At 33.0% G+C, this 17,611-nt stretch overlaps 3 protein-coding genes across 5 annotated transcripts in view; 1 reads left to right on the top strand and 2 right to left on the bottom strand.

Moving 5' to 3' along the window:
• LOC140054520 (uncharacterized) overlaps window positions 1-10,195 on the bottom strand; it is a 61,359-nt gene extending 51,164 nt beyond the window's left edge. For both annotated transcript variants that reach the window (XM_072099541.1, XM_072099540.1), the window contains exon 1: window positions 9,940-10,195. In XM_072099541.1, the coding sequence (XP_071955642.1) occupies window positions 9,940-10,054 (115 nt within the window). In that variant the 5' untranslated portion in view covers window positions 10,055-10,195. The remainder of the gene's footprint in view (window positions 1-9,939) is intronic.
• Window positions 10,196-10,539: 344 nt separating this feature from the next.
• Window positions 10,540-14,008, top strand: LOC140054524 (NADH dehydrogenase [ubiquinone] 1 alpha subcomplex subunit 9, mitochondrial-like). The gene is made up of 10 exons (XM_072099547.1): window positions 10,540-10,646; window positions 11,040-11,213; window positions 11,343-11,440; window positions 11,656-11,747; window positions 12,099-12,240; window positions 12,467-12,569; window positions 12,692-12,759; window positions 13,034-13,110; window positions 13,370-13,532; window positions 13,632-14,008. Exons 1-10 carry the CDS (start codon window positions 10,595-10,597, stop codon window positions 13,800-13,802), a joined length of 1,140 nt encoding a protein of 379 aa, XP_071955648.1. The 5' UTR covers window positions 10,540-10,594; the 3' UTR covers window positions 13,803-14,008.
• A 218-nt stretch (window positions 14,009-14,226) lies between these two features.
• Window positions 14,227-17,608, bottom strand: LOC140054526 (KRR1 small subunit processome component homolog). 2 transcript variants are annotated; one of them, XM_072099553.1, is made up of 8 exons: window positions 17,543-17,608; window positions 16,811-17,041; window positions 16,441-16,575; window positions 15,835-16,101; window positions 15,263-15,433; window positions 14,798-14,875; window positions 14,515-14,670; window positions 14,227-14,399 (listed from the first exon to the last, which is right to left on the bottom strand). In XM_072099553.1, the coding sequence occupies exons 2-8, from the start codon at window positions 16,979-16,981 to the stop codon at window positions 14,337-14,339; spliced, it is 1,041 nt and encodes a 346-aa protein (XP_071955654.1). In that variant the 5' UTR covers window positions 16,982-17,041; window positions 17,543-17,608; the 3' UTR covers window positions 14,227-14,336. The 2 variants fall into 2 exon arrangements, with proteins under 2 accessions (XP_071955654.1, XP_071955653.1); XM_072099552.1 differs by having other exon boundaries at window positions 14,227-14,402.
• Window positions 17,609-17,611: the final 3 nt, after the last annotated feature.

Raw genomic sequence — 17,611 nt, forward strand, 5'->3', positions numbered from 1 at the left:
CTGTTGGCCTGGTTTTTGTACATACTGTATTATCATTTATAACCTCATTATTTTTACATTTTTAGAAAACAATATTATTTTTATAATTAATAATAAACATCCAATTAATTATCTTTGATAGCTGTACTTGAAATAGATTTTATAAAAATAAGTATCAACAGCACTTCTGCTGAAGTTTTCCCTTTATTGTCTTTCTTTCTTAATAAATTAAATTGGAGTTTTGTTTAAATGCAGTGTGTTCAGATATTCAAACATCCAACGATATAACCGGGAAAGGAAATTCCAATATCATTATATAAGTTTTTCCCGAATGATCATACGATAAAAACGGTACTGTGTATATTGTCAACTAATTGATTTGGTCAGACTATCAGTAGGGTAACCATCATTTTGAGAATGCCATTTTTAACCGGTTACTTAAAATTGGTTGTGTTTTTACTACCAACAAATTGTGGGTATTAATTTATTCAAATAGATTGGTTATTTGCTTGCAACAGAAACAAGCCTTTGGAGTAGTTCAACAATTCCTTATGTGTTGTATACATTCCTTTCATATTAATAACAATATTAATTTCATTGAATATTGATCAACTTTCAAGATAATACAGTATTGGTTAAAAAACACACGTAGGCGTAAAGTCCAGTTGTCGCAATTGTCAGCGATCGTGCTATTTTCATTTGTTTCCAACCTAATGTTGGTTTACAGTTACAAATATTTGCGTCTGGGAGGGCATTGTATTTCATGAATATTTTTTATTTAAACCTCAAACACAATAGATAGTTGACCGGGCTAAAAATAGTTTAATGACAAGGTTTAAGAAGTCACTATGATTAAACTTACAGTACATTAAGTATGTTGTTTGTGCGCATCATACTCAATATACTGTAGTCTGAAGGATTGTTCCAGAAAAAAAACATGAAATATGAAGACTTTTAATAAATGCCATTTTTAATTTGACTATTTAACATTTTTTTTTTTTTTTTTTTCCCGATCCAATTTTCTATTATTATGTGATATTAAAATGGCATTAAAAAATATTTCAATATTTTTTAGGGGGACAATGTATCTTTAATAAAAAATAATAATTTTAAATTACTGTATGTTTTATAACTCTTGTGTCCAAATACCACACAATGGAGTTATGTATAGGCTACATATTGTGTAACTAAACACATATTCTTTAGTCAAACTTAGTAGTTAATGGTGTCAGACTACATTCACAGTGTTAAACAATAGAACACGTAAATATCACTTAAAGAAGATCTTAAAACGGCATTTAATTTTATCGCGTAATCTAACACGAAACAAAATGCAATCAGCAGCATCGCGATATTAATGTCATCTGAATGATTTGTATCATTATTACTTCACGTCAGCTGATCAGATGATAAGTATTAGCAAATTTGAGACAAATATGAAATGTTAAGACCTGACACCGAACGTGAAGGTTTTTGAAATAGATTAGTTAATTGATTTTACACATTCTTTGCATGCTAAGCACGCTGTCAATGAATGATGATGTCATGCAAGGACTGCTGCAGTACTGTCTTTATGTTGCTAATCACAAAAGATGCAATAATCGAAAGGAGACAACAATATTGATGAAGACATGATACGATAGTGCTATCATAATAATGACAATTTGTTGATGATAATATTGATAATGATAGTGTTATCACATCCTAATGATGACAATTTGTTGATGATAAAACTAATAATGATAGAGTGCTATCACATCATAATGATGACAATTTGTTGATGATAATATTGATAATGATAGTGTTATCACATCCTAATGATGACAATTTGTTGATGATAAAACTAATAATGATAGAGTGCTATCACATCATAATGATGACAATTTGTTGATGATGATATTGATGATATAGTGTTATCACATCCTAATGATGACAATTTGTTGATGATAATATTGATAATGATAGTGTTATCACATCATAATGATGACAATTTGTTGATGATAAAACTAATAATGATAGAGTGCTATCACATCATAATGATGACAATTTGTTGATGATGATATTGATGATATAGTGTTATCACATCCTAATGATGACAATTTGTTGATGATAAAACTAATAATGATAGAGTGCTATCACATCATAATGATGACAATTTGTTGATGATAAAATTGATAATGATAGTGTTATCACATCATAATGATGACAATTTGTTGATGATAATATTGATAATGATAGTATTATCATATCATAATGATGACAATTTGTCGATGATAATATTGATAATGACCTCATTATGCAGATACAAGATTTCGGAAAAGAAAGAAGGAGGGCTTTTATTTTAATGTTATGAATTAATTTAAGGTTTTATTTCCTTTGAATTTACTAATATTTTTATCTTCATGTATTGCTACTGGGTTAGCTATAGAGATTCAGTTTTCTCTCTTTTTTATTTATTTTTTATGTCATACGCATCTAACAGCAAGCAAAAACTCACCAATTACAGGATGGATAAACTATTTTCGTGCTTATAGACTAAGTCTCATTTAAGGATTAGGGAGTGCTGTTGAAATAGTCATGGGTTACAACCCTGGCACTAGGTTAGGGATTGGAAGGCAAGCATGTTAACCACCCAGCTACAGCTCCAATGACTTTTTTATGTTTCCTAACAATCTACTTATACATTGCCTATTGTTATTTGTATTTGGCTTGTAGTGCAGTATATTTTTCTTGGCAATATTAAATAATAATATAAAAGATGATAGGTTACCTATGATGGTAATTATGATATTATAAATTGGTAGATGACAGCAATATATTGTAAATTCTAATTCCAGAAATTACTTATTAATTTTATTTACAATCACCAGATCTATTGGTTCTATATCAACAATTGTTGAAATCGCCTAATAAACAGGTCATTAGTAAAGTCACATGGTATAAAGTAGTTACATTTCCAATAAAATGGAATATTATTACAGTTATTGACTTTTAGATACATATATTATGTTCCACAGACCAATTATTATTTAAATAGTACAATAGTATTTAATGTCCCATAATATAATGGAGTAAATATGGAATTAAACCGGATAATTACCGTAATACCGTAGCATTAAAAAAATATTTATATATATATATATATATATATATATATATATACCGTATATTTCGGTGTATAAGTCGCACCTGTGTATAAGACGCACCCCCTAATTGAGAGTAAAATATCGGTATTTATTATATCGTCGATGTATAAGACGCACCTTATATTTCACCAAAACAAATTTTTTTTTAAATTGTAATCAATATTTATATTGTAATAAATATTTTGTTATATCTACAACGCCGTCCTTTATTTAGGTTTTAGTGGTAAAAAATCTTCATGCCTATATTTTATAAGTATGCTCATTTTTTAGAACTTAATAATTATAGGAATGATACAATCAATGGCCTAAATCAAGTCGGCTTTTATGTAATGAAATGTAAGGGGTCATCTCTATAGTTTTTCCCTCTCATATTTAAAAATAGACGTTCTATTAATTCACTAGCCTGTGTTAATTGTAACAATTTATTTATGAACTTTACGGTAAGTTCAAGGGGGCACGTTATTATTTTAGATTTAATATCTAGCAAGTAATTATAATTTATTGATCAACTAATCAATTAAAATCAATATCACCTTCTCAACTTGAAATGCAAATAAAGCGAGTTGTTATTGAAAGGCGTAAAATGAGGGTTTTCCCTGCCTTTTGTTGGGTCTTTGTTCGAACATGGAAATTCGACCTGTTTTTGGTTGACAGACTCTTGTAGGTTAATTATTTGTATAATTAATAATTATTGGCTGGTAGTAAACGCGAACTTAAATTTCCATAATCATTTGTATGTGTTACTTTAAGGGTTAATAATGATACTTAAAATAAAACATATTAATAACCTATACAGGAAACGTATTGATTGTTGGAAAAATTCTGTTGAAAGGGTATAATAAAAATGTAAATTTATTACATAATAGGTAAAAAAATGTACTCCCTATTGACTTGGGTATAATACTGTAATTAAAATTCTAAAATAAATTGTTTAAATATTAAATGAAAAAGTTTTGATAATTAAAAATAAACACATTGTTATACATTAATTAATAATCAATATAATAATATAGAAATATTCAAATTATTTTATATATAACATTTTCTTTGTTATGTATAATACACTAACTCTGTATTTTTTTATTCTATATGTGAAGATCGGAAATGGAGATTAAATGAATGTCTGTTTATTAAAGACAAAATTTAATTGGCATATGGATAGTCCTTCACTAAATTTAATGACAATCAACTATGCTTGAGGCTGACCTATCTAATGTGACAAAGATGACAGCGTGCACATGGCCTCTAGAATCACCAGAGCACATCATTTGACGTCAAAACACGGTGCAAGTTGATTAATAAGCCACAATATATGACACGTAGCTGAGAGAAGATGCCAAAAGACATGATAATGTCACGGTCTATTATTCAAATGGTAATGTGAACAATTTGGTTGATCAGTTTGGTTTAAGACGCTTGCCTCTAAATTCATTAGATTATTCATCTCCAGTCTATTATCCCCTCCACATGGCCTTTCAAAACACTGGGTCGCACACCATACAACACCCCCAGTGGTTGTAAAAAAAGCTTTGCTAGGTGAAAGAGGCTTTCTACCACCACACAAAACAGAGGCGCCTCTGTGTAAAATATTGAATAAAAACAATACACAAAAACTAATGCTCCTGCAGTAGGTCTGGTGGTGGAACAAGTCTTCTCGTATAAGGACTATGAACCATAGGTACAGTGTACACAGTTTGCCTGTGTGCCATTTAAAAAACCTGGTTCATCTTTCGAGACAGGTTACCCCAATTAACTGGTTCACAGAATAGCCCCTGCATCAGGAGGATTACCACCTATTTTATAGGACAGTGATTCATTTACTATTGGTAATCATTGGCCATGTGTCTAAAGATGTAAACAAAAATAATAATGTGTTGCCGGAAACTCTGCTAACTTTACTTAAAGCCCCCTTCCCTACGTTTTTTAGATCTAATTTAAGATCACAAACTATATTTAATGTAAAAATAATACTATATGGTCCTATTGCGATAACTTTTTTCATCTTTAAACGGTTAAAAATGTGAAAAATAAGTCGATTTTAATAATTATAGCGGCCCGCTATAAATCCCAAAATGCATTGCGCGCGGATTGATATTTTTGTTTTTCACCTGTAATTCGCCCACTTTTCGATCGATCGTGAGGCCAAAACAAATGGCGACTCCTAACTTTTCAGCGAAAATACCGGGTTTTCCCCAATTTGTATCAACGGAGTCTGGCAAAAATAGAAAGACAATTAATGCAGCAACTATACAACGTCAGGCTAGGTATATAGCTAGCGTACGATGTTCGTACGTTACCGATGTTTACCAGTTAGGCCTACAAAACTAAGCCTAGCTAGGCTAGGCCTAAGACCGTCCACGAGAGGTCGATCGCCGCGAGCTACTTAGGTAGTGCATTGTTTCTCACTTTTTATCATAATTTACCATAAAACGTACATTTAAGACAAGGAATGACATGGTTTAATGTTTTTAAAGTGATATATATGTATTATTTTCAAAAAAACGTCCAAAATTGCAGGGAAGGGGTCTTTAATCATTTTGATTTAGCTTTTCACTTTTTTTGTATCTCCATTGAGATCCAGCCACTGATACACACAGCATTGTCGTTTTTCAGTATTTTGCCTTTGGATTTTATATAAATAATAATAAATATATGCAATTATTAAAATAACTTTAAATTAATTAATCTGCTATAACAAAATAGTTTAAATAATTATTGTAATATTTGCAATACATGGAGCTGTTTTCTTAGCCCGACCTACAACTCCAGGGCTTCCCTTCTTGATGTCATATCAGTATCTATATACAATATAGCCTGACCAAATGTCTTATAAAAACAATGCTTATGGAGGCTATAACAGCTGTAAGAACAGAACATAAGCTTAAGCAATAGAGCTAAGCAGGTGACTTAGTTAATCTAAATCATACTGTGATCTGGTCACAAGGCACGCGACCACCACATTATTCTAAGTATATACTTACATACATTATGAAACCATTAAATAATTTAGCAAAGGTATTTTTTCAAATATTGTTAATACTCAGATTACATTATAGGAGTTCTGTAGTATAAATATAATAAATAAAAGATACATTTGAAGTACAGTACTAAATTAATTTGAAATAATTATTTCTAAGAAATGGTACATATATAAATCAATAATATTGATGTGTTGAACAACAAACAAACTGTACTACATTGACAATACAATACAATGATCAATACAAATGGAACAATATATTACAATTTATTTATATTCTTTAGATAAAATATAATAATATCAATCAAAGGCAAAGTATTGACAAATGACAATGCTGTAGATATCAATGGCTGAAATATACAAATGTTATGGGAGGAGGGAAGTGAGCATTTATTTAAGGGGGAGAAGTTTAATTCTTGAGGGCATAGTTCATGGACTATACCATTTGTGGAAAAGGGGATTCAATGAAAACTTCTAGTTTTCAAGTCTATCTAGCTCTTCGAGGAGAGAAGAATATTGTTGGTTCATCAAGGTAAGCTAGGCACGAAATAGACCCAAAAGGATGTTTTATGGGGGCGTTTATTTAAGGGAGATAATTATTCAAAGCGGGCGTTTATTCGAATAAATATGGTATATATGATATTCAATTCATTCTTTCTAATGAGCTCATATGATGAAGTACGTAAATCCTGAATGACAAAGTCAGTTAAATTCCACTTGCTCTTATCAACTGCTTGTTCTGCTAAATCAGAATAAATTGTCTAATTAAAACCTCTGAATGCGTAGCGACATAAACCTAAGTCTAGGAGATTTAAGCTCGCATTTAAATAGAACTTCATTAACGCAGCGTTAAAAATAGTAAACGAACGACGTTTGTTTCTTGTGTGCGTATCCAATGTATCATATATTGTATGGATATTAAATGACCGTAGGGTAGCTTACAAATCAATGTTTGGTCAATAGCATTGTGTATTAATAGACGGAATAAAGCTTTTGAAATTAAGTATAAGAAACTACAGGGTACTCTTGTGCATTGGTCTCTATTCCAGTCTCCAATGTCAGAAGTCTATATAGAACTTTTGATGAGACTCCAGCAATTTGCTATTAGTAGATTTATAATTGCTAGTTAAACATTTCAAAAGTTAAATTATTTGACTGAAAAAAATACATTTTTAATATAGTAAGCAAGGTACTGTACTTGATTTTTGATTGGCATTTTTCTGAAAATTTAACTTTTTGTAGAATAATTCAATTATTAAAATTTGATTTTAAAATTTTGCTTCATTTTTTAAATATTTTGTTTTGCTAGTTTGATTTTTTACGACTAACACTAACACTAGTGGAATAAAAAAGTAAATTCCTAGCCCTGGACTCGCAATTTGTGGATGGACACCGACATGCAGCATCTCAAAGTAGACTTACATCTGTGTCAATATGGTAGTAGTTAGCATGAACTTACAAATTGGACATAGTGACAGATATTGATCAGGTATCATCTTCATCGATGTAGTAGTTTATAGTAATGGTCACTAATGTCCAGATATAACTGATTATAAAAATAATAATACTTTATCATGACCAATTAATAAGTATACTCCCTTCAGATATAGTTGGCTATAAGGCACGACTTGAACTGATTATAAAAACAACAATGTATGACTACAAGAGGATTACTATAATTAATTTTAAAAACCAGACAGACAGATCTGTGGATGAATTAATATTGTTAGATGCATAGAGTAGTAGTTGAGCTGACAGTATGACAGTAGCTTGGTGGTAAACGTGCTTGCCTTCCAATCCCAAGGTTGAAAGCTTATATAAAATATTTTTTTAAAGGATGAATACATGTTTCTTTATCTGATACAAAGTTGATTTTGGGTCAGAATGTAGATGGAAGAATGCCAATCTAGACAACTGATGAATAATAAATAGACAACATGAATGAAAGAATGAATGAAAGGTGCGCTATCAAATATTCTGTCCCATATTGACAGTTAAAACTCATGACAGGAGTCATCAACAAATTTCTTGAAAATAATAATAATTCTCTTTTGTATTGCCCAAAAGAAATGTTCTCTATATTGCTGCGACCACAAGGCTAGAACTACAGTAGGTGAAATACATTAGTTCATATGCAATGTGAAAGAGATGGGTTTTCAGAAACTGTTTGAAAATTAATAGGCTTGTTTAGTAGTACCTATTTACAAAAACAAATTCACCTGAAATTGTGGTCTTTTCATGCAAAAACAAGCATACAAAGAAAAATATACTTTTCCACGAAAAAGTAAATAATTCATGGAAGTATGCCCGGAAGTATGGAATGTACAAATGGATGTGATGACAGACAATGAATGATTAATAGATTCATGTGCGTTTTACATTTTGCCTGTTGCTCTGTTAGAACATTGAAACGCATCGAAAATAGGTATCACATATGGCATTGATGTTGCCCTACATAGAATGTGTGACGTAGTACGCGAGTTTGACCAATATATATATATATATATATATATATGATTTGTTTATATATATATATATAAATTAATAAATAAATAAATTTATCGTTTCAAATTAATTAATTAAATTTCAGTATATCACCGGGCGGTTTAGAATTAATGTTCTTTGCCTGATTTGTTTATATATATAAAAGTATCTCTTCGGAGATCCCGCCTCGTGAATAAAAATACTGTAAGATGAGGGCGTATCAATTTGATCTCTGGTGCGCGTGCGTACAACTGAGGACTAGTGCTGTTCCGCCGTACCACGCCGAGAATGTTAAAGAGTCGCTATCCAATCGAGTTTGAACAATACCATGAAAGGCCCCAGTGGTCTAATGGTTAGGGCAACTGCATATCAAGCAGACGGTCCGAGTTCGAGTCTCGGTTGGGGCGACTTTTTCTCATTCTCACAGATTTCCTCATTTTATCGTTTCATATTAATTAATTAAATTTCAGTATATCACCGGGCGGTTTAGAATTAATGTTCTTTGCCTACTGTGTTATATATATATATATATATATATATTTATCGTTTCAAATTAATTAATTAAATTTTAGTATATCACACCGGGCGGTTTAGAATTAATGTTCTTTGCCTCTTGTGTTTATATATATATATATATGGAGGTTGCCCACACTGCATATTATGAAACAAGGTTTTTATACACATTACTTTATCTTACGAACCATCACACACGAATATAGACAGACCTAGAAGGCATCAGTAACAATCATAATTAATTAATTATTATGCTACATTATTATAAACTAGATTATGGTGTATGAATAGAGAGGGATCATGAATTTTATTAATTTATAAATTAATAACACTACTTAAAGCCATAAAACATTCATATTCAGGAAAAAATTGCATATTTTCTTGTAATAAAAGTGCAAAAAAAAACATAAATAATTACAAAATGAAATGGTTTTACTAAAATATTTTTAAATTATTATTAATACCATTAATTTTCATTTAAATTAAATAATGTTGTCAAAGAAATTGAAAGTGGTCTCATTGTATGACCTCTGCATATTCAAAAGTAAGTTTCGGGTTCGAATCTCGGTTGGAGTATATCACTGGGCCAGTTTGTTTTGTGTCTGTTAATTTATATTTTGTTTTCAATATTATATTTATGTTTTGTTCAAATTATAAAAATTATTAATAATATCTAAGCAAGATTCTGGAAATAGATAAAAGAGAAAAAGCAAGAAGGATTTCAAGTCAACATGCCATTTTTTACTTTCAATTTACTTATGATTTTCAAAACTTAGTAAGGCCAAAAAATGAGATAGCAGACTATCCTGAAATCAAGACGCCGCCAAAGTTACTTACCGGTGCGAACGAGGTCCATTCCAGCCTCTCCATCTCGGTGGTCGAGAAGCGGCTCCCCACCATTCATCATCAGACAATTTGATGCTGAATTTATATCCTTTTCGAGAACTGGCATTGGCTACGAAACAACAGCTAGCAGTAGCCTTTTATTATGTAGTTAATATTCAAAAATCATCATTTAATCTTTTGATTTGCGCCGCGCGAATTAATTGCAATAGGACGTACACAGGCCAGAATCCAACCGTCTTCTTCTTCAGTTCCTCTTCGTGTTATTGCGTGTGAATCGAACTGTGAAAAAAGAGACCAACATTGACAATCAATACAAACGCAGGTCCGAGCTGTCAATCAACATCTGATGATGTCTACTTAGAAGATCATCATTAATTGTTTCCTATAAAAAATAAAATGTTTTTAAGGAATTTTTTTTTAATTGGAAAAATTACAAGCAACCCAAAAAACAAACAAAAAATCTATAAATTTCAAAATTTAAGTACCGTATCAGCAGTGTAGTGCGGTATCAGTTTTATGAGTACCTACCAGCTACCAGGTGTAGTTTGGTACGGTATAGAGAGTATAGAGGGCGCTATGCTCATTTTGATCATCATCACATTTTAATTTTCTTCGATCGATCGAGTCGTCGAGTTTCGAGAAGAAAATGGCGAATTTGACGGTTGCTCGAAATTTATGCTGCCGGGTGACGGTTTGTAGTAAGTAAAACGGCAGTCAGTTTCAATATTATTAATCTAATCAACCATATCGTAGGGTGAAAATTATCAAAAAATTATATTTGGTAAGGTAGAGATCCGGCTAGGCTAGGCCTAGGCTAGTAGTAGTAGTAGTAGTAGTAGGCTACCGGCTAGCCTAGGCCCTACTAGGCCTAGCTAGTAAGTAGCTACCTAGGAGAGCTAGCTAGGACCTACCAGCCTAGGGCTAGTGTTAGGCCTAGCTAGCCTATACTGGGAAAGCCATTCAGCCAGAAGAAGCTAGCCTACCCTAAGCCTATTTCTTCTTGTGTTTGCCTAGGCCTAGGCTAGCAATCACCTCATCATCATGATTAAATTAAATCGGTCCTTTCTTTTTATGAAAATTCTTTTTTTTAGATAAAATATCAAATTGTGTTGCCGGTGTTACGGTTGTGAGCCAGCGAAATGCAGGAACATACAATCCATCAGTTGTGCCGAGAGGTAGAGGTGGCCGTTCATCATTTAGTGGAATGTCCGTGGCTGTATTTGGAGCAAGTGGGTTTGTCGGCAGATATCTTGTAAACAGGCTAGGTAAAATTCTTTCTATCCTATTAATTATAGTGTTGAAAAGTTTAAATTTATTATCAAAACTGACACTATACACTTACAATTGTGAATGAACTTCAGAGTGACAACAACCCATTGGTTTTTTTTTTTCAGGTAAAGAAGGAAGCCAAATTATAATTCCTCACCGCTGCGATCCTTATTATGTGCAACATATGAAATTAATGGGTGATTTGGGACAAATTAATTTCCAGGTAATAACATAACATAGCACCATTATGATGAATCTATCCTGGGGTGAGGATGTCCTCAGATTTGGAATATTATGCAAAACGGCCCGTGCTACTAGAATATGCCTCCTAATTCTGGTTTCTTATACCTAGACCTTAGACCTATGTTGCTGACCCGTAATTGAATCATGATATGCTCAATGAAGATATTAAACAATTTCTGTCTTTGCTTTTCATAGGAGTACACAGTAAAGGAGACAGAACGTATACGAGATATAGTAAAACATTGTAACATTGTCATTAATTTACTAGGACAAGACTATGAAACAAGGTGAGATTGTAATGCATAGGTGTGTGGTACCCCTGATAATAAGTATACAGTATCATGAATTGCTCTCATGTGTACCTAGAATGCCTTTCACACTATAGAAGGTTTCCTGTTGTTTCTGATCTGGTCCCTTCCAGTTGATTTGAGTGCAGCTTCTAAAGCTCTGTCTACACTATTAAACTTTATGTGATAATAAAATGTGATGTGCCCATTTATGGATATGATGAATGATGTCATAGCACTACCATATTGGGCATATCACCACCATATTCGGGCATATCACCACCATATTTGGGCACTTCAAACTAGTTTGATAGTGCAGACAGAGCTTTAGCCTTTATCTTTTATTTTTAGAAACTTTCATTTTGAGGATATCCACATCAACGTAGCTGGAACGTTGGCCAAGATCTGCAAGGAAGAGGGCGTTGGTAGGCTCATTCACCTCTCGGCGCTATCTGCAGACATCACCTCACCATCAAAATTTCTCAGAACTAAAGTAAGTACTGGCTGCAATTTTGACATTTTTTCTTCAGAGAACATAAGATAATGTACATTGATATGTGCACAATAAAAACATACACAAATTAGGATGCCCAGCTGTATAAATGGGACTAACCCATGTGTGACTATAATCAAATGAGGTTCTGCACAGTACACAAAGATGATGATACACTATATTGTGGTAATCTATTGTGCCTAATTGTTTATTTTATTCAATCCAGGCTGCGGGAGAGACCGTCGTAAGAAGAGAATTCCCAGAAGCCATTATTATAAAACCAGCTCAAATTTATGGCTCTGAAGACAGATACTTTAATCATTTTGCAAGTATGTCATGAATTATGTTTTTTTTACTTAATGTCACATACAGAGGACGTCAGCTGTGAAAAAAACCTTTATAAAGAATAGGCTGTGATATAAAACATTATTATGATGACATTTTGTTATAGATCAGAGATTTGCTGGTGGCGTACCTCTTTATTTTTCTGCATGGAAATCTGTTAAAAGACCAGTGTTTGTAAGTAACTTATTGCATATTTTATGTCAAAATTAAACTGAGAAAAGAAACTACATCAAACAGCCACCTAGTAGAAATCTGCTATATGAGAGGAATAGCCTCACTCACAGGGCAAAGGCCCCTGGTTAGTACTCCTAAGGGGCCGTCCAACGCTGGGTAGTTGGACTGGGACATTGCACTGCTCTGGGGCGCCTTAAGCTCTAGGGTCCCTCAGTTTATTAGCCAGTGAGCTGTTATGCCACTGCTCACTCAAAATGCATTGAATTATTTTCAGGTGACAGATGTTGCTCAAGGTATCTTGATGGCATGCAAAGAAAAAGATGCTGAAGGAAAAACATATGAATTCTACGGGTAAGCTTGCATAGTGTGTGTAGTTAGTAGCCGAGCTCCGGAGATTAAAGGGTTTATCTGAGGCTGCGACACGATTAGTTCCACGTCCCTTAACATACACTGCGCGCCACGGAGAATATGTATACATAGTACAGTACTGTTGGTATTTGCCAGACATAAGATCATACGAGTTCCTATGTTGTGTTGTGAGCTCGGTGTCATGTATGTTAGATTTCCTTGGGTGCACAAGCTGTGGGTTAGTATTTTTGTTTTCTTTCAGGCCCAAGCCTTACTTCTTGAGTGATGTGATAGAATACATTTACAGAATAACGAGGCGGCCATACATTAAGTATCCACTCCCTAAGTTTGTGCTTAAAGGAATAGCAAGAGGATTTGAACTGTACCCTTTCATCCCGTGGTTGACGAGAGATATGCTGGAAGTTGTAAGTGACATATGAAGCACTTATTAAACTTATTAGTAAAAGTATGGTTGATATCAAAACATTTTGAAGAAACTAATAATTGTATTTGTTAATTTACAGCAACACAGCGCTGAAATCCCGACAGAAGGAGTACCCGGACTTGAGGACCTCGGTATTACACCAAAAACGATGGAAATGAACGCAATCATTGGTTTAAGGCGCCATCGTGCTGACGCGTCGTACCATTTTGGAATAGATGATATTGAGCCAGTACCTGTTGCAAAATCATAACATACTATTGCACACACAAGTGTACTATTGCATGTTCGGACATTTGAGCGTGATTTTCAACAAGAATGTAAACAAAATATAAAACCAATAACAAATCTTTAATTCACGTTTCTGTACATAATAATAGTAATTAAAAATGTAAGCAACACACCTGAAATTGATTGAAGTGAACAATAGTATACAATAAAATTGAGAGTTCATTGTTATTGTAGTAGTGTCTGGTTTGTTTTATTCATAAAGCTCTGTTTACACTATCAAAGTTTATGTAGAAATGTGATGTTGTCATTATTATCACTACCATATTTGGGAACATTACACTTTTTTTGTCAAACTAGTTTGATAGTGAAGACAGAGCTTTATATATCCACTGTTTCTACAATTTACATATTCACTGTTTCTACAATTTCTTTCTACTGTGACAGTAGCTTCCATATCAGCTTCTACTTATGAAGACTTCATTGCAAACATGTTTGGAGAAACTCCCTCTGCCAAATACTAGCCACAATCTACACATTAGACAAGACGTTCCGTTTGTCATGATTTCGCGGACAAAGTCTTTTTCTTCGGTGCTGATTTCGGCTTCTGTAGACTACCTTTCTTCTAAAACAAAATCAAAAATACATTTTTTTTTTTTTTCAATCAAGTGCGTACAGTAATTCCAACAAGGATACAATTCTAAAATATATCAACTATTCATAAAACAGAGACTTACTTTTGATTTATTAATTTTAGCCTTTAAAGCATCAATATCAACATCATTAGTTGGACTAGGCTTCTCTTTTGTTTGTTTGACGGCTGGTTCTTTGGGGGCGACAAACGCTTTTAAGCGCTTCTCTTGCTTCTTGACAACTGCTTCAACCTGTTTTCTCTAAAATATGAAAAAAGACAAGTATCGTCACAACAGCCAAGTAATCCATGTCCATATTGGGCACATCACAATTTTCTTGTCACATAAAGTTTGATAGTGTAGACAAGGCTTAACAGATCATATTTACCTTTTTCATTTCTCTTGCTTTCGCTTTTCTTTCATTTTCCTTCTGAAAGTATTCACCTGTTGATATTTCTTTATCCATCTAAAACGTAAGATCAGAGAAGATTTGATAATTACAAATTCATGACGTTTAAAATATTAACTAAAAAAATGCGATAATAAACAAAGTAGCAGTGTGATAAATCCCCAAATTGGAGTAGTTACAGAAGCTATTACTACTACGCAGATTACCTGCAAACTAACGGTTGTTACATTAATTTTTAAAGATTATTCAAATTTACCTCCTCTTTTGCATGTAAAAGAATAGGAAATACAAGGTATCCTCACAAATCGCGAAAAGCCATGATTTTCCAAAAAATTGTACATATTAAAACATTTTTTTTTTAAATATGAAGTTGAAATGTATGAAAACTAGAAATTTTCTGGGTGGAGCTTCACTTTAATAACAGAAACTAAACATTTAACTAACCTTGCTTTCTGGTTGCGGCGGAGGGAACGGCGTATACTCTTTCTTTGTCCGTTTCTTTGCTGGTTGTTTACGCTTTGCTAGATTCTTTGATTTGAACTTTGGCAGGAATCTATCCCAGGATTCATTGCGCAAATTTTCATCTTTTATTAACTCTCGTTTAATCATCATTGTCTAAAAAAAAATACATCCTGTTCTTACATCCTGTTTGTAAGCAAACTATTTGACTAGTCTTGTTTGCACTGGACTTGAGTTGCATGTTCAGATTGGACTTTTTAGCCAGTGTTTTTAAGTTTATTGAAACCATAGTAAGTTCTACTGGGCAGGCTTGCTTTATCAACGCTTCTATAAATGGATGACTAGGCAGTGGTTGGTACAAGTATCATTAGGCTCGGTTAATTTAAATTATTTGCTTACATTGGGCAGTAATCACACTGCAAGTAATACAAACAGTGAACAAAAGAGATCTCATCTCCTCTCATAATAGTATTTAGTATTTAGTATTATGAAGGAGGCACAATTTCTGAAAAGCATAACATACATTTATATGTAAGGTAGGGAATGTAATAGTTTACCTTGATATTATAAATAGGATGAACATTTTTCATTGTGTCAATAACCACTTTATTAACATCTCTTAAGCCCCTGTGAGGGCCAACTGCAGCTACAGTGTTACCCTGTACCATCACATAACATTTTGTAAGCAGTTCAACAGCCTTCAATGTTGAGCCATTTGGACCAATCAAACGCTGTCGCCGTTTTACAAGTCGTTCACGATTTGGAACCATTCGACCTATCTTGATGACCTCTGCCGACATACCGTCTTCAAGAACTCTAATTGCCTGTTTTCAAAGAACATTTTAATTAAATAAATTTTCAGTATTAGAAATTGATATAAACTGAACTTAGTTCACACTATACAATAAATAATATACCCACAGCATTGTCATTTTTTCAGTAATTTGCCTTTGGATCAATAAATAATATATATATATAAAAACTATATATAAAACATGATAAATGGTATGGAGAAAAGAGGGATAAATTCTGTAGACTTTAAAGCTCTGTCTACACTATAAAACTAGTGATATGCTCAAATATGATAGTGATATATCTTCATGGGAACATCACATTTCAGAGCTTTAGGCCATTACAATCCTGTAATCTGTCTTTCATTTTACCTGTTCATATGGCACACTCCTTGCCAGCAACTTCATCATATCTCTGGCTTTAATGATGATAAATGGATCCCAGGTTTTTCTTGTTGTTTGTACAGTCATACTTCCTTCAATGACATCTAGATTAGCTTTAATTCCCTGCAAAATAATTCAAACATCAATTGAAGTTAAACATCTTATTATCTTATTACTAATATTAATCAGACCTCGCAATTCTGCTAATTCACATAAGTGTAATGCACTTGTTAATTGTATGAATCACTATACGACGCCCCTTCCTCCCCCCCCCCCAATAATTGTTTGTAAATGACACACGCATCTCTCCTGGTGGTCGTATAGTGAGTCATACAATTGACAAGTGACACTGACTTACATGTTCACTCAATGATTTCTGTACGAGTGGCCAGCAATCACGTAAATATTTTTCTCTGTACTTTGGAAAAAGTGTAGCAAATGAGCTTTCTTCAAGTAGTCCTGTGGGATTGTCTTCTTTGGTAAATGCCGTTTCTTTCCAATCTTTAGGAATCTCAAGTCCCTCATCCATTTTTAATGTAACAGTTGTTTATGCAATGCAATAGTTGTTTATTAAGACATGAATATGCAGCTGGAACACAAAAAAAAAATATGCCAGTCGTTTGGCAAGAAATACAGTCTATATTTAAATATAATAATTAATATAGTACAGTACTGTATTTAATATAACATATAAATTTTGACTGTATTACATTTTATTTTATTTTTTTTATTTTTAGCAAACACAAAACCAACAACATGGTGAGTTAGCTTAGCTAACACGAAGTTAATCTAAATCTACAGTCGTTCACTAACTCTAGCTAGGCCCTCGATTAGCTACAGGCTACGTACGGTACGGCTGATGGCCCCCACCAGACCCAGAGCTCTCTCTACTCTCTCTCTTCTCGTCGCCTCGCTTCTTTTCACCTCACTCTTTCATGAACAAAAGGTAGTTACAACGGGTATGTTAGACCCAGAAATTAGGCTTAAAAGATGTGTTAGTGGACCTTATATTAGACAGTATACATACTACTACACATAATATAGTGAATGATTACAATTTAAACCCAAAAGAAAGCGAAAAAGAACTCACGTCGTTTTAGTGGCAGCTGCCATCTTGAAAGGAAGTCGAGAAAAATATTATATCTAGCGCCCTCTACAG

The sequence above is a fragment of the Antedon mediterranea genome, chromosome 7, assembly GCF_964355755.1.
Source record: "Antedon mediterranea chromosome 7, ecAntMedi1.1, whole genome shotgun sequence".
NCBI classification, from domain to species: domain Eukaryota; kingdom Metazoa; phylum Echinodermata; class Crinoidea; order Comatulida; family Antedonidae; genus Antedon; species Antedon mediterranea.

What these genes read in the sequence shown, in the direction of transcription:
- LOC140054524 (XM_072099547.1), top strand. Translation starts at nt 10,595, where the DNA reads ATGGCGAATTTGACGGTTGCTCGAAATTTATGCTGCCGGGTGACGGTT. An exon ending in CTGCCGGGTGACGGTTTGTA is followed by an intron (nt 10,647 to 11,039) that starts GTAAGTAAAACG and finishes TCTTTTTTTTAG; the next exon opens with ATAAAATATCAAATTGTGTT. An exon ending in ATACTTTAATCATTTTGCAA is followed by an intron (nt 12,570 to 12,691) that starts GTATGTCATGAA and finishes ATTTTGTTATAG; the next exon opens with ATCAGAGATTTGCTGGTGGC.
- LOC140054526 (XM_072099552.1), bottom strand. Translation starts at nt 16,981, where the DNA reads ATGGATGAGGGACTTGAGATTCCTAAAGATTGGAAAGAAACGGCATTT. An exon ending in AGAAATCATTGAGTGAACAT is followed by an intron (nt 16,576 to 16,810) that starts GTAAGTCAGTGT and finishes ATTATTTTGCAG; the next exon opens with GGAATTAAAGCTAATCTAGA. An exon ending in ATCCTATTTATAATATCAAG is followed by an intron (nt 15,434 to 15,834) that starts GTAAACTATTAC and finishes ATTTTTTTTTAG; the next exon opens with ACAATGATGATTAAACGAGA.